The sequence below is a fragment of the Lichtheimia ornata genome (genome assembly GCF_029851405.1).
Source record: "Lichtheimia ornata isolate CBS 291.66 chromosome Unknown scaffold00039, whole genome shotgun sequence".
NCBI classification, from domain to species: domain Eukaryota; kingdom Fungi; phylum Mucoromycota; class Mucoromycetes; order Mucorales; family Lichtheimiaceae; genus Lichtheimia; species Lichtheimia ornata.
In genome coordinates, this window is record NW_026695359.1 from 305,318 (window position 1) to 320,277 (window position 14,960).

Below are 14,960 nucleotides of genomic sequence, written 5' to 3' on the forward strand. Positions count from 1 at the left end.
TGGAGCACCATTGTGCGTGAATCACTCCCTCAATAAGGCACCATTTCCCACCATAACCAACAACTTTTTCAATAATGATGACATTTTTAATCGTGGTGATATCGGTTTTGGTTGACAAAAGAAAGAAAAAAACAGTAGCGAGTGGAGAATGGAATAGGTGGGTTGCTGCTGCTACTAATACGAGTTGTATATATCAAATATGGATGGTGTATGTGCGTGCGTGTGTGTGCGAGCGAGTGCGTGTGTTGGATGAGTCGGCATTTAAGCATCAACAATAGTACCAGGAGCATTGGCATCCTTTCTAAGATCAAGCATAAGTTGTTTCATGCGGCTGACATCGCGAGTGTGAAAGCTTGATTTTGCGTTGGACACATCAAATTCACGAACAACACGTTCCCAAACATTGGCAGACGAAGCATCTTCGCGTTCCTTTTGAAGTTGTTCCTCGCGCTCTCTATCATCATCATCATCATCACAAAGAGTCAATCCCATGAATCCTTTTGAGCCACCCCATAAAGAGTAAGTTACCTATTGTTCTCAATAGCACGTTGCTTCTTTTCATTGTATTCCTCATAGAATCGATCAATGTCCTCACGTGCTTTCTTGATAGTTTCTGCCTTCTTCTCTTCAGCTTCATCATCACGTTGCTTGATCAATTCCTTTTGCTTCTCACGCCATTGACTACACCATTTATAAATCAATCATCCATCTCTCATAGTATCACATAAGAAAGAGAATATGCTTACCGAACAACCTCGGGCTCTTCATCAGGAAGCATCGCCTTGTGGAAAGCCTATATAGAGAGAGTTTGATAAGATACAGCACTTCGTTTCAACATGTACATTGACCATTTACCTGCGATGTCTCGAGTTCTTCAGCCTTGGGGAACTCGCTCTCAAAGGCAGAATATTCACCGGCACCTGGAGAAGTAACGCCTTGAGGAGAAATAGCGGAAGAAACACCAGGCGATGTAACAGGAAGTGCATCACCACCGGTGGGCGAAGTCATCAAGTCGGCTTCAAGGCTGGGTGAAGTGTTGGTAGCATCACCCGATGCAAAAAGGTCGGCATCTTCGCCAAGAACGGCACGTTCGCGTGCAAGAAAGTCGGCAGTAGGGTCGTTGGAGGAATTGAAATCGCCAAAGTCTGACATGATGTGTATGTGAAGCGGAGCAAGCTACGAGAGAGAGAGAGAGAGAGAGCGATAAAAGCCAAGCTGTTAATGACGCCAGCGTGAATGCGCTCTTTGAAATGTGTTGTTACAGTCCAGCATGTTGTCCACTGTATGCCATCAGGCGCCAATCGTATGTATATGGCTCATCATCAAAGCCTGTTGTTTACATCAAGGTCATTATATGTGTTGGCACTGATTTCCTATCTAAAGTCTATTGCATCTCTAATCAACTAAATAAAGTATGCTTTCTTGTTTCCTAGTGCCTTTAAACATGCATCTCTTCACTCTAACATTTTCCATCAATGTATGATGCTTTCAAAATGCCCGTTTGGTAGAGTCTTTATTTGAAACCATTGGATGAGTTTGGCTACGTTGATCATTGAACATAGTAAGATGTGATAGGTTCTTGATACTCAGCACTCAAGTGACAAGGTAAATGGCTGTAGTAGCGCATCGACTAGTTAGGGATCAAACACAAGCAGCGGTCGTTTATACATCTGCCACCGGGAGAGTTATCTTGTTGGCACGTTTGATTACATTCATCCGGGACACAGCTTTGACCTGAAACGCTGGAGAATAAAAGGAACGCAGAGATGGCCAAGAAAAGGGTAGCAGGCTTGAATTGCATTTTGTTAGGTAGAGTGGTTAAGATGCACCGATACGAAAGAAGATGGAAGATGGGTACAGAAGACAAGAATACGCGTTCGCCCAAGTACGATTTATATCTTATGTGGGCATGGTTGGTACTTCTCAGAGTCATGCATCATTATTTGATTATGCAGACAGAGGTTACGCCAGATTACGCCGTATTACTCTACACAACATCTATACTTTTCCGATGGTTTAGGCCCCAAACAAAATAATAGGCACGCTCTTATGTTACAAAGTTTACATGCCGACATGATGCCGTATTATTTTGCATGATCAAAACAGTTGGATTCATCAAGGGACGGCGTTAGATACATATGCTAACGATCATACGGTGGTGGTAGGTGTAACAAGGCATGTAATACATGTACCCTAATATACAACGCATAGATGGCGTTATACCCATTCTCTGGAATTTCCTCCATCTTTGTTTGTGCTTGTTACCTTTTCCCTTGACGATCGCCGATCATCATGCTGGTCTAGAATGACTTGTACTAAAGAGCATTATTACGTATACGCGAACCGCAGGCACGGCATTGAAATAGCAATGTAGAATTTGAGACTACATAATTGGTCCATCAACCCTACAATGTTATCGGAGGGATAATAGGACCATTTTATTCATTATGCTTTAATACACCATTATGTTTGAAAACAGGTACTATTAACGGCGGTATCTTGCTTGTTGATTCGCACAAGCTATCTACACTCTGCTCACATCATCAAATAGTAATCAATAGCACTAAGGCAGTGTTCATTTATTCATCATTTTCAACACCACTAATGATAACCAACTCAAAGAGAAGGATGTGGCCTTTGGTGTCCTATCAGAATGGACAATCGAATGGACAACAATAGCACATGTCGTCAATGCATTTGCCGCCTTCATTCCCGTAGCTTTGGCATATTTCGTTACAGCCTTCGATACATTTACTTGAAACGCCCGAAGCAAAAAGAAGTGCAGAGATGGCCAATAAAAGAGTAGCAGGCTTGAAGATCATCTTGATGGTTTGTTAAGAAGGATTTGATTCCAAGGTATATAGAAAATGATGGTGCTTGATAATGCAGCTTTTATAATTTTGCTTGTCGTCATCATCGCTGTATGTTTACGTATATCAGAGTAAAGACATGTAGTACACACACGGTCCTATAATCTATATGGCAGTAATCGTTCCCACAAACACGCATCTTAGATGTTCGTCGTTTTGTTGTCTCAACGTTTTCCCGTCAATATTATGCAGCATGTTGCATAATTGAATGCACATGCAAGTTGAGTCAATCATGCACCCGTATCAATCAGGTACACACCTACATAACATTTTTGCTTTTCATCTCCTATACACGCAATCGAAGATCGTCGATGCCATTACTCAAAACCTGCAATCCTGTAAAAGAATTGACAATGATACCAACGTTTGGGATGAGTTGTCATTATTATGGGAGCAGGGATCTTTTATTTTGTGAAACGTTGGACAGCATAGAAGATGGTAGCCACGGTGATTTCATCAATAAGGGAACCCAACAACAATGAGTATTTGTGACATGAGAATTACTTTATAGTAGTAGTAGCCTATGACCAAGCACAAGATTGAATGCGGAAGAAGAGATTGATAGATAATCGTCATTTGAATAGTCGTGGTGAAGAAGGTGGGATCATCATCCAATAAAGAAAAATGACTTAGTGATAAGAGAAGAGAGAAGGCATTTGGTTGGATGGACGCAGCCAGCAGCTGTTGGTCGGACTATAGATTTCCACACCAAGGACTGGATTGAATGCATGCACGAACACACCCATTTATCTTCCACACCTTATGAATACCTCGTCGTCACCACCACCTCCTTCGAATGAAGACCATGAATCACTCTTGCTGGAATCACCATCACCACCACCTGCAGCTACTACTGCTACCGACCTTGAAGAACCATGCGAGATTCAAACCCATATGCGGTCATTTCTAAAACAACATACAGCGTACGATGTCTTGCCTGTGAGTTACAGACTCATTGTTTTTGATACCCGTCTTTTGGTGAAGAAAGCACTAGGAGCACTTGTACAAAATGGTTAGTTTATTAGGAGGAGAAGCAGGGAAACAATACTATAGGCCTTCTAACAGTATAGGATACGATGATGACAGGGATCGTCTCGGCACCTTTATGGTCAAGCGATACACACCAATTCGCCGGCATGTTAACGGTCTCCGATTTCGTACACCTTATTCAATACTATTATCATCACATGTCAGTCGAGGATGCTCTACAAGATATTGAAAAGTTCGAGATTGGCCATTTACGCGACCTTGAGAAGAAATTGGATATGCCAGCACCGCAATTGGTATCCATGCATCCCATGGCGACCTTGTATGATGCCTGTCAGCTCTTGGCAACGAGTCGTGCTCATCGCGTACCCTTGTTGGATCATGATCATCTCGGCACAGAAACCATCATCAGTGTTGTCACCCAATACCGTATCCTCAAGTTCATTGCCGTCAATGTAAATATCATATATGTATGGTGGATGAAGGAAGGCATCTAATGTTTCTCTTCTTTTTTAGTTCAAGCATACACAATCATTACGACGCACATTGGCCGATTTGAAAATTGGGACCTACAAGAACATCGCAACTGCTACCATGACTACGCCTGTGGTTGATCTTATCAATACCTTTGTCGACAAGAAAATAAGTGCTGTGCCGATCGTAGATGACCAAAGTAAGTATGAGGAATGAAAAAGGGAAAGGATACAGATATTCATGGGATCGATTAGATGTTGTATTGAATGTATACGAAACGGTGGATGTCATGGTATGTTTGAAGAAGGAGGATGTTAGTACTACCCCATGCTAAGAGTATACCACGTTTTACAGAGTATAGCCAGGGCAGGCCGATTTAATGATCTTGACATGCCGGTGGAAGAAGCATTGGAAGCACGTCCCAAGGTAAAAGGAAAGAAACAGAGCTCTTCTCCTTCATTGTTTGGCTGATCCATGATATTGTAGAACTATCCTGGTGTGCACACATGCACTTTGAATGACACCTTGTACTCAGTATTTCGGACGATAAGGAAACAGCGAGTCTATCGGTTGATTGTGATAGATCAAGATCAAAAACTCGTGGGCATTGTGAGTCTTTCAGATATCCTTGGTTACCTTGTAGGTTATGAACATTAAATCTATTGTATATAATGAAACGCGTATTCTTTTGCATATCATCATCATAAACCATCATTTTAAGGAGGAGGAGGAGGAGGAAACGAGGAGATACAAATTTATATAATTGGACAAACAAAAGATAAAAAGGAATTCAAACGAGGACACTATGTACATGGAATCGACCGGGGGGGGGAAATAATAGAGGGATGATGAGATGTTGGGTGGGGGAGAGAGATGTTTAAATGGATGAATAGCCATGCCCTGAGAAATAAACTTCCAATGCACGTTTCAATTCGGTAAAATAAACAGCTGAATTGGTGCTGTTGTTGTTGGTGGTAGTGGTAGTAGCGGATGAGGAAGTGGTACATGGGGAATGATGACGATGGTGGTTGTGGTTGTGGTGATGGCGATGTTGGTATTCAGAAAGTGATTCATCATCATCATCATCGTCCGAAGTTGTTTGTAGCGTGCTTTGACTTGATTCGGAATAGGGAGTCAACATGCCTTGATTGTGGTCAATGGCGGGATCTGAAAATGCTGATGTGAGAATGGTATTGTTGTATCCATCCGAGGGGCTCATGAGATCCATGTAGTGCTTGAGGACACGTAATGTTGCATATAAATTGTCAGTGGCTCGTGCACGGATGGCTGCATTGGGAGAATTACGTAACATCTTCATGGCGTCACTTGCTACCAGCACCAAATGCAACTCTACTATACATGGCAACGTGTCGTGCAGTTCTTGGAATATCCTTGCAAGAGCATCCGTGCAAATCGATACAATCAAAAGTGCTCGTTCCCCGTCAATTCGATTCAATGATGCACCCATAAGATTGGTTTCTTCAGGAGCATGCATCACTCGCGCTTCCAGTGATAACCAAGTGGAATAATATAGCTTGTTGAGGTATAAAACGTGATAATCACGGCATTGCTGAACACGACGTTGATCCAGGTATTCCATAGGCCCATCCGATAACTTGAATTCTGAAGGCATCGATCGCCAAAAAGCAAACATTTGATTCTCCAAGTGCTCAATATCGGTACAACGCACTGATTGCACCGTGCCTGCCATGAGTCTGTAACCGGTTTCATCCACCTTTGTAAAGATGTGGCACTCATTCATGCGTACAACTTGCTGATACAATAATATTGAATCACGAATAACAGGATCTTGTTGTTCACAGGGTAAAAGTACAGGGTAGCCGACATTGTCATGCAACAAATCATCCGAGATATTGGCACGTCCATCATGGATAATGTGTAGGCTGATCTCCAGGTAACGAATCATATAAAACATACGTCTCCAAGACTCCGCTTCTGCCAAGACAACCCAATCGACCGTATTTGGATCAGCATCCAAGATCTCCATATACTTGTGCCTCAATTCCAATGCCATACGCCAAGCCATGCTGATCGTGATGCGTGCCTCGCTGTTGCGTAACAAGATCAAAGAACATTGACCTAAGAGTACCAAGGTACCCATCATTTCAATATCCGGCTCTTTTTCAAACATGCTATCTTCCAATAATTGCCGTGCTTCTTGTCGAAAGGATTCAGCCATAGCGCGTCGATACATTAATGTCATGCCATCCACATGAACATGTTGACATTGTGAATAGCCGATAAATGCTGCAATAGCTGTTGTTAACATGCTGTCAGGTTGATTGCGTAAGATGTGTTGGTAATAGGGTCGTACAAGCACGGGATGAATGAGGCCGAAACAATGAAAGAATGAATCATAAAAGTGCAACTTGATAAAAGTGCGGGACCAAGTTGGAATCACTGGTGAACAACACGATTTGAATGATGAGGAGGGCGATGGCTGTTGTTGGATCATTGTTGTTATCGATGTTGTATCATTGTCTTCTTCGACTTTGCTTCCAAAAAGGGAACGTAATAATTGTTCGATGAAGAGCATCTTATTGGTCACTGTCAATCGCTGCAATCGTTTATCGACATAATACGTAGGTTGCCGTGCTGGTGTTGATAATGAAAAATAAGGCATTGATCGTTGTAAAAACATGGCAATGTCGGCTACTGATTTAATGTTGGTCTGAAATTGGAGGCCATCTGCACTGCGACTTAATGTCAGCTGCCATCCATCATCATCATCATCCCGTCGTTGCCGTTTCGTATGCCGTAATATACTAATGTTGTCATCATCATCATTATTGTCATTATGGTTGTTGTCATGCTGTAATTGTAGTGCCACATTCAATGCTCGTAACTGTTCCTCCATAGCAGCCACGTCGTCCTCCAAAAGATGAACTTGATCAAGCATTCGGTTGCGCTTCGATACTGGCACCGTCTTCCTGCTAATGTCCGGTTTGATTGTAAACTTGAATACACACGGCAACTCCATGCGATAGCATCGTTCACATTGCATGCCTTGTGCCACAAAGCATTTGCGTCGATGAGCACGACAGTTTTCACCTTATCATATATATGTCAGTCAATAGAGTCTTTGTGTTAAACCCCTTCTTCTCCTCTACTTACAAGGTTTATTTCGCTTCTGCTTGGCTATACCATGAGAAGCCATTGATAATGTGTGTAATGGGGTGTGAACAAGATGAGTATTGTATGTGTGGTGGAAACGGTATAGCTTGCAAAAAGACACAAGAACAAAAAAAAGCCCCCCCCCTTTCGGGGCATGCAAGAAATGGGATATCGGCTAATCTTGCGTCCCGATGCTCCCATCTTATGTCTTATCCAATGGAGATCCTGTATGCATCTGGTGTGTGTGACACTATAAGCAATAGTACTTGTGTCTATCGTGAAACAATAACCCTTATTCTCTCACTCTCTCTCATTCTCACTCTCACCACTCTCTTTCTTTCCCAACCAATCGATGACTTCCACTCCTTTGTAATATAAACGTATGTAAAGAAAAGTAGTATGTATGTACGTGCGCAATATGCATGTATGCACATACATGTATGCAATGTCATTAGCTGAGCCTGATCTGATGAGAAAGGGATGAAACGGGGTAACTTGCTCTTTCGGGTGGGTCAACAACAATTATGAAATTCTCCTTGATTGCCCTTCTTCCTCCCCCGCCGCTCATTGATCCATCTTTCAACAGCGACCCTCATTCCATGTTGGTACTACTTACCCACTATTGCCCCACGTAATATACAGATGTTTCACATTTTACACATGGCTGATCTGATCATACCGCCGCCCTTCTTAGCAAGTCTCCCTCACTTCCTCTCCTTTGATCGACAACAATGATATCATTCTTCTCAGCTGGCGGAATAAAAGTGTAGTTCATTGAGAAATGAATTGACGCGTTTGGACAATACATGCTCAGCATCCATAAAGAACAAGGAGAAAGACATGTTGATGCGGGTCATCATGATGATGATCTGCTGACTTGATTACATTTGCAGGATTGGGTGACACAAAACAACGTCCCCCATCATTCGGTGCAACTTCAGGGTCGATATTACATCACGTGATGCATCATTTAAGACGACCTGCTGCTGCTAAAAGACCTCAGGTAGGTGGTCGTCATGGAATCAAGAGTATGGATTTCTAGTTTCGAGCTGTATGGGGTATGGCAATTTAGGTCTATCGATCCTTAGTCGAGAATGCATAATCGTAGACAACGAATGTACTACAGCGTGTCATAACATGCCTTTCAAGGAAGAACACGTAAATGTGGAGAGAGAGAGAGGAGTTACAGTCAATGGTAGTCATGGAGAATGTCATGTGTTCTTATTCCCGTTGCCATGGCAATACGTATGATACACCTTGCACCACTTGTACAATACATCCATCACCCATATATATCTCCCTTTGCCCATAACCATATTCGTATACAAAAAACGTTACTGTGTATTTGATGGACGTGTAGATATGATGGAATACATTGGATAAAAAGGTGTTGTTGTACTTTGCGGTTGATGCTATCGCTGGTGGAATGTACTTGATGGATGCATTTATGGGTGGTGGTGTGAGATGTGCGTGTGTATGGTTGCGTGCATGTGCGTGTGTATCGAAGTCAATAGATGGTTGTTAACGAGCCTCGAATTGAACCACTATTCAAAGTTATTAGTAAACAAATGACCTCCTCTATCCAATGACCATGATGAAACCTACTTCTCTTTGTTCTCTTCTTGTACATGATTCTGTGACCACAGTCTTGGCAACGAATGGGCTCTCTAGGCTTGAGTTGATTTTCACATCCACAGTCTACTTCCTGGATTAGTCATCCTGCTAAGCATGATCGAAGGAGATCCAGACTTACCAGCACAAATGTAGACCATGGCTTGGTTTTGTGGACGGATGGGAGTACCCTGGTAACCTTCCATTGTTCAAGGTGGCGGAAAGAGATAGAAAAGTTGACAGCACAGTGGGGTCGGTCAGTCAAAAAAGTCAAATTTTGTCACTGTGGTGGTGGTGGCGGTGCGGAGGTGCTGATCGCTCCTCGCCATTCGTATACATAAATGCTACATCGTGTGGTCATTGCTTGAGATAAACATGGATTCTCATATTGGGTGGTTTGATAAGCTACGTTTGATGTTGTATACGGCTGGAGGCATCATTGGTTGGGGGTGATTATCAAATAGTTTTAGCATTAGAGGAATCCTTGTAACTTTTTTCATCTTGTGGTAATGCAATCCGATCATTGCAAGCTTTTCTTGATATGAATCAATGAATCGAGTATCACACCTGCTTGCAAATGACCATCACTATAGACTGATGCCATGTGATCTTTGGAAGGTAAATTGGCTCAAAAGACACTGGCCATGTGGATTTGTTTCACCCGGCTGATACAAGCAGGCTTTGTCGCCGATAAATGAGACTTGCAGGAACATGTTTATTATGAAATAGGATTGCGTATATTCGATTTTGGGCCACAAAGGGTAAAAACACGATGCCATATGAGGCGAGGGGAAGCAATACGTGACTATTTGCAGTTGCTGCCTGGAAATCAAGTCCTCATCTTTGTCTCGGTGTCGTTTTCATTCTTCCTGCACTTCCGAACACACACACACACACACACACACAGAGAAAAGCCTCCTCCTCCCATACACATACACACTCTTAACCATGACTGACGACTTGATGGAAGACGTGTCAATGTCCCCAGTATCATCTCCCATGGAGGTTGAAGGTAAAGAATAAAGAAAACGATATACAATGGTTCAAGCTTTAATGCCCCCACTCGGTTCATTAGATGATACTACTACTACTACAAGGATGCCTCCCTTACGAAGGTCAACACGCGTGCGACGGCAATTTACAGAACGACTTTCAGAAGCAATGGAGAACAGCACAAACTACAATGAGGAGAGTGAAGAAGACGAGTCAATGAGTTTGGATTCACCAGCGACCATGAACCGCTATACGACACGGCTAAAGTCACCTGAAAGCGATACGGATACGCAGCAGTCAACCTTCAGGCAGCAAGTGCGTAAAAGACGTAGTTTGACACAAAGATTGGCTGAAGCAAAGGGAGCTGCTTCTTCATTACAAAAGGAGGATGATCAAGAATGGTGCGAACCATCATCATCATCAAGTGCACCTCCAAGGAGACGACGTAAGATGCGACATATGAGTGAGGAATCAGAGGAGAATACACGACCAGGCAGCATTGGATTGGAGTGTAACAATGGGAAAACAAACAAGGTTGGTCGTCGACGTCGCTTGAGACCACAGAGCGCTATTCTTCCTCCTACAACTGGATCCACAGGTGCAACTTGGGTCGAACGTACCGTCAACAAGAGTGATGATCAAGATGATGAGGATATGAGTGGCACCTATGGGTTACATAAACAATCGCCAACTTCCAAAGTGGTTAGCATTGAACCCATCATCATTGGTACCACCACCGCCACCACATCCTCCTCTTCCGCCAAAAATAGTCAACAACAGCAGCAACAACAGCACCACAACAGCAACAGCAATCATCATCCACACTCTATAGCAACAGTAACCAGCACCACAGGTGAAGGAGAAGGGTTACCAAGGCGACGTCGTCCTCGACCTGATTCTTTGGCAGAAAAGTTGGATCGATTCGCGCAACAACCTGCCGTTGATCTAGTGGATCTTAGTCAACACTTGTACATTCCAAGTATCGTTTCACCACAAGAACAGCGACAATCATCGCCTTTATCATCCACATATCAAGAACCTATCGTCATTGATGATCCAACACCACCTTCATCACCCATTGCAACTACTACTACAACTACTACCACCACAACAACAACTATGAACTCCTCTCCTCAAGCTGCTGCAAATGCTTTATTGGATCATCCTTCAAGCTCTGAGAATACCAATACTACTACTACTACTACTACTACTACTACTTCTGATGCTACTTTGGAAGAAACGACGACAGCAGCCGATCTTCATCATTCATCATCCGATACCAATACGACTCTCGAGAATGGTACTATATCACCACTACAAGATACTACGATTCAGCCTTTAAATGATCATCAGCAGACAATGGATCCGGGGGAGGAAAGTAGCCATGATACCGTCAGCACACCGGCCAATAGTCAATCGCCGGATCATCACCATCATCAACATCATACCAGCATGGATATCAGCAGTGACCAACAACAAGAAAACCAATTACAGGATCAGAAGCCACCATCCACTTATCTTGGTCGTGTATTTGGTACAGTCTCGCGGTTATTTTGGGGTTCCTGATGCCTTTTGTTTATCCATCACACACACTCTCTCTTATTTGTATTTCAACACTTTCCGCATCTTTGTTCATTTCTTTCCCCCTCTTCCCACCTCACTTGCGGATTACATAGAAGAATTCGCTCTGTCATAATAAAGTTCTTGATCACGTAAATACAATTTATATTTGCCAGCTGCTGGACATGAGGTTGATGTGTGTGGTTCTTTAAAAAAGAGACCAGCTCTTTATTTATCCATTCGATGCACTAGGTTTCTATATGTACAAACCTCAAATCATATGTAAGCACAAGGATGCTGGTATTTGAAAGAATGCAACGCGTTATTTGGTTTCGACCATAATCCATACCACCTACAATGATGGTTCTACCATGTTTTGTAACCATAGCTACATGTGTTGATACTTGCATGGATGATTCACCTTCATCTTGATGGAGATACCTAGGATGCGTAAAAAGTAGTCGAGTAAGCTTTCAGGAGCATGTAAACACTCCTTATGAGAACACGGTATCCTCTTTTACGAGGGCGTATATTCGAACTTTGTTTTCATCCTCCTCTAAGGCTATAAAATAGTGAGATTTCTTTTTACCGCTCCTGGTACGTGTCTATTGTCTTTTCAGCTCACTCAAGGCGATGAAGGTTTTTTCTACTATCATCATTTCCTTTGCGTTTCTAGGTGCGTCTCATTTCAATCCGATTGCTGGCCGGCTTCAAAACGGGTTCTGTTCATTTGTGCGCAGCTTTGATGCTTGCCCTTCACGCTCACCTTCCTGTGCGTATGAGATCACTAAAGCCAAGAGCCAAAGATATGGTATGTATGGATATGATTCGATGTCAGCATGCCATTTACCTTGCTTGCTACATAGATAACATCATAAAGCACCCATGCTCTCCTCCTAAACAGCCTAGTGAATGCAAAAAGTTTCATTATAAGGAAAAAGATTGTTTGAAGAATGGATGCACTTGGGTCCATATAACGGCGTTACACGAGAATGCGGCATGTGAGTACAAAAGTATGCATGTAAACGTACCATCATAACCATTAACATGTATGCCTCAAGACAACCTCGTCATTACCCAATGTAGAGAGAAGCTGTTTTGCCCTGATCTAGTACAAAAGTCAACATGTGACAAACATTCAGATACCTGCAAGTGGAACGACCAATACAGCGCATGCATTGATAAATGAGGGTCCTTTCTATGTACCACGCGAAATAAATGGTCCCTCCAGAAAAGTGTTCGTCTTCATTATTTTGAATGTTACCATCGTGCTTAAAATCGGCCTACATATTATGTGCTTTTGTGCTGTTATGAAATCATGACTTTCAAAATGACGTTAGATGTACATGACGTTATGATGTTATGTGAAGCTTACTTTCAGATAATCCATTCCCTTTCCCCGTAGGAGAGTGAGACACACACTAAAGATAGCTCTAGGGCTTGAAACTAGATGGGCATGTTTTCGATGCAGACATCCATGCAACAAGGGTGGAAGGCTGCATCTCACATGCAGGATTTACATAAACAAGGGACTCAAGCTATGATGTACAATACTGAGCTTCTAAATCGCATGCTACTGTAGATTCTTTAACTGTAATCAAAGCCGAACGTGGTGTATTTGAGCTTCGGATTCCATGCTCAAAAAGATATAAAACACCGTTTTCCATCAACTAATACCACCTATCCTTTCTACTCATAACAAGATGAAGATTTTCGCTATTGCCATATCCCTAGCCTTTCTTGGTGCATCTCATTCTGTTCATGGTGCCTTCCCCAAAGATCCTAGTAAAATCGGTGACGTTTTTGAAGATGGCTTATGCTCACTTGTCCGTGGCCTTGATGTTTGTCCTCCTCATAATTCACTTCCCTGCACTTATGAAACCGTCAAATCCAAGAACAGGTGGTTTGGTATGTATCAGCTATCAGTTTCCCTACCGATACTGATATACGTCGTATGACTTACTCTTCTTCTTATATATGCTATGTAGATAACACTATCAAGCGTCCATGCGCCCCTAGCAATCCAGAAGTCAATTGTGTTGATTTCAAAAAGAATGAAAAAGAATGCCTGAAGAATAATTGTACTTGGCTTGCAAGGACAGTGATAAACAGTGAGTAGCAGCACCCATCAAAACGCTTATATCCAAACACCAATAAGCTAATGCTTTACGTTTGCACCTAAAGGAAACGAAGTTCAAACCGCTTGTACCGACGGGTTTTTCTGCCCCGATATTGTGAGCAGACAAGTATGTGCACAGTATTCAGATGAATGCAAGTGGAATCGAAGAACTCGTATTTGCGATACGAGAGAACAGGTTGAAGGTTGAGAATAACCCATAAACAAACTATCGGTGCAAAATAAATGAGTTTCCATAAACGAGAAAAATGAGCGTCTTTTGCAACTATATGCAGAGGATTACAGAGAGCAATGTTGGCCATGCCGGTTGGCCCTTTATGTTATGGATTCAAGCGATAGCAAAGAACAATCCAGTAGGGCTACGTAGAATCTTAAGAATAGGAGGATGAATAGGATACTGGGACGGCCATCTTTAATACTGATACTGGCAGCTTCGGTTGCTCGCTTCGCTCATCAACTTTTGATTTCTCGTTGAAGAATGGCTTCACACTATCTATTGAGTAATGGTGCAACCACATTACGATTTGGTGGTCTTAATCATACAGGAACCTGTAACCTCTTGTCATCTGTATTTTCAATAAGAGGCCAATATTGGTATGGGTATCACATGTTGGTTGCACAGCTTCGGTTGTGGAGCTGTCTACAAAGTAGAGCAGGATTCTCCATTCAGGTTTGGTTGCCATGGCGATCCTAGGCTTTGGTTGTTGTTTAAGGGTGTTCCTTTTAGTAGGAATACAAAAGAACAAAAGCATCTCGATACAATGATGTGAATGATACAATCTCGCTTTCCCATCATCATGTTTCTGTTTCCCCCTTTCAACCCAAAAATCAACCAAGCGATCGACATCTTGCACACATGAGCTGATAGCACGATACTCTAGGTGTTATGTTGAATCCAATGCTTATTTCGTTGAAGTTGAAGAAAAAGACATGGTATATTTAAGGATCATCATTGCCAAATGAACTGTGCATGAATCATATAGAACCAACGGGTATCATTGTATTCTTGGTCGCTGCCAGTCATAAGCATCTTCATCCGTCATTGTAAAATAGCCGCTGCATGCATTGACTTGAATATCCCAACATCCATGGCTGTAAAACACCTTTCGTCAAAACATACAAGCCCTCTTATCCATGCCATCCAATCCATGATCATCATCAGCCGTCTCCACGTGACATGATCCATCTTCCCT

At 42.5% G+C, this 14,960-nt stretch overlaps 5 protein-coding genes across 5 annotated transcripts; 3 read left to right on the forward strand and 2 right to left on the reverse strand.

The window, feature by feature from the left end:
- Positions 1-261: 261 nt before the first annotated feature.
- O0I10_007876 (uncharacterized protein) lies at positions 262-1,152 on the reverse strand (the record flags this gene model as incomplete). Its single annotated transcript, XM_058487888.1, has 4 exons — positions 262-454; positions 529-681; positions 747-793; positions 856-1,152. The coding sequence occupies 4 exons, from the start codon at positions 1,150-1,152 to the stop codon at positions 262-264; spliced, it is 690 nt and encodes a 229-aa protein (XP_058341466.1).
- A 2,480-nt stretch (positions 1,153-3,632) lies between these two features.
- On the forward strand, positions 3,633-4,988 carry O0I10_007877 (uncharacterized protein; the record flags this gene model as incomplete). The annotated part of the gene is made up of 6 exons (XM_058487889.1): positions 3,633-3,882; positions 3,957-4,312; positions 4,374-4,530; positions 4,586-4,623; positions 4,686-4,757; positions 4,818-4,988. The coding sequence occupies 6 exons, from the start codon at positions 3,633-3,635 to the stop codon at positions 4,986-4,988; spliced, it is 1,044 nt and encodes a 347-aa protein (XP_058341467.1).
- A 220-nt stretch (positions 4,989-5,208) lies between these two features.
- Positions 5,209-7,509, reverse strand: O0I10_007878 (uncharacterized protein; the record flags this gene model as incomplete). Its single annotated transcript, XM_058487890.1, has 2 exons — positions 5,209-7,403; positions 7,467-7,509. The coding sequence occupies 2 exons, from the start codon at positions 7,507-7,509 to the stop codon at positions 5,209-5,211; spliced, it is 2,238 nt and encodes a 745-aa protein (XP_058341468.1).
- A 2,516-nt stretch (positions 7,510-10,025) lies between these two features.
- Positions 10,026-11,636, forward strand: O0I10_007879 (uncharacterized protein; the record flags this gene model as incomplete). Its single annotated transcript, XM_058487891.1, has 2 exons — positions 10,026-10,089; positions 10,153-11,636. 2 exons carry the CDS (start codon positions 10,026-10,028, stop codon positions 11,634-11,636), a joined length of 1,548 nt encoding a protein of 515 aa, XP_058341469.1.
- A 1,697-nt stretch (positions 11,637-13,333) lies between these two features.
- On the forward strand, positions 13,334-13,957 carry O0I10_007880 (uncharacterized protein; the record flags this gene model as incomplete). The annotated part of the gene is made up of 3 exons (XM_058487892.1): positions 13,334-13,538; positions 13,619-13,741; positions 13,815-13,957. The coding sequence occupies 3 exons, from the start codon at positions 13,334-13,336 to the stop codon at positions 13,955-13,957; spliced, it is 471 nt and encodes a 156-aa protein (XP_058341470.1).
- Positions 13,958-14,960: the final 1,003 nt, after the last annotated feature.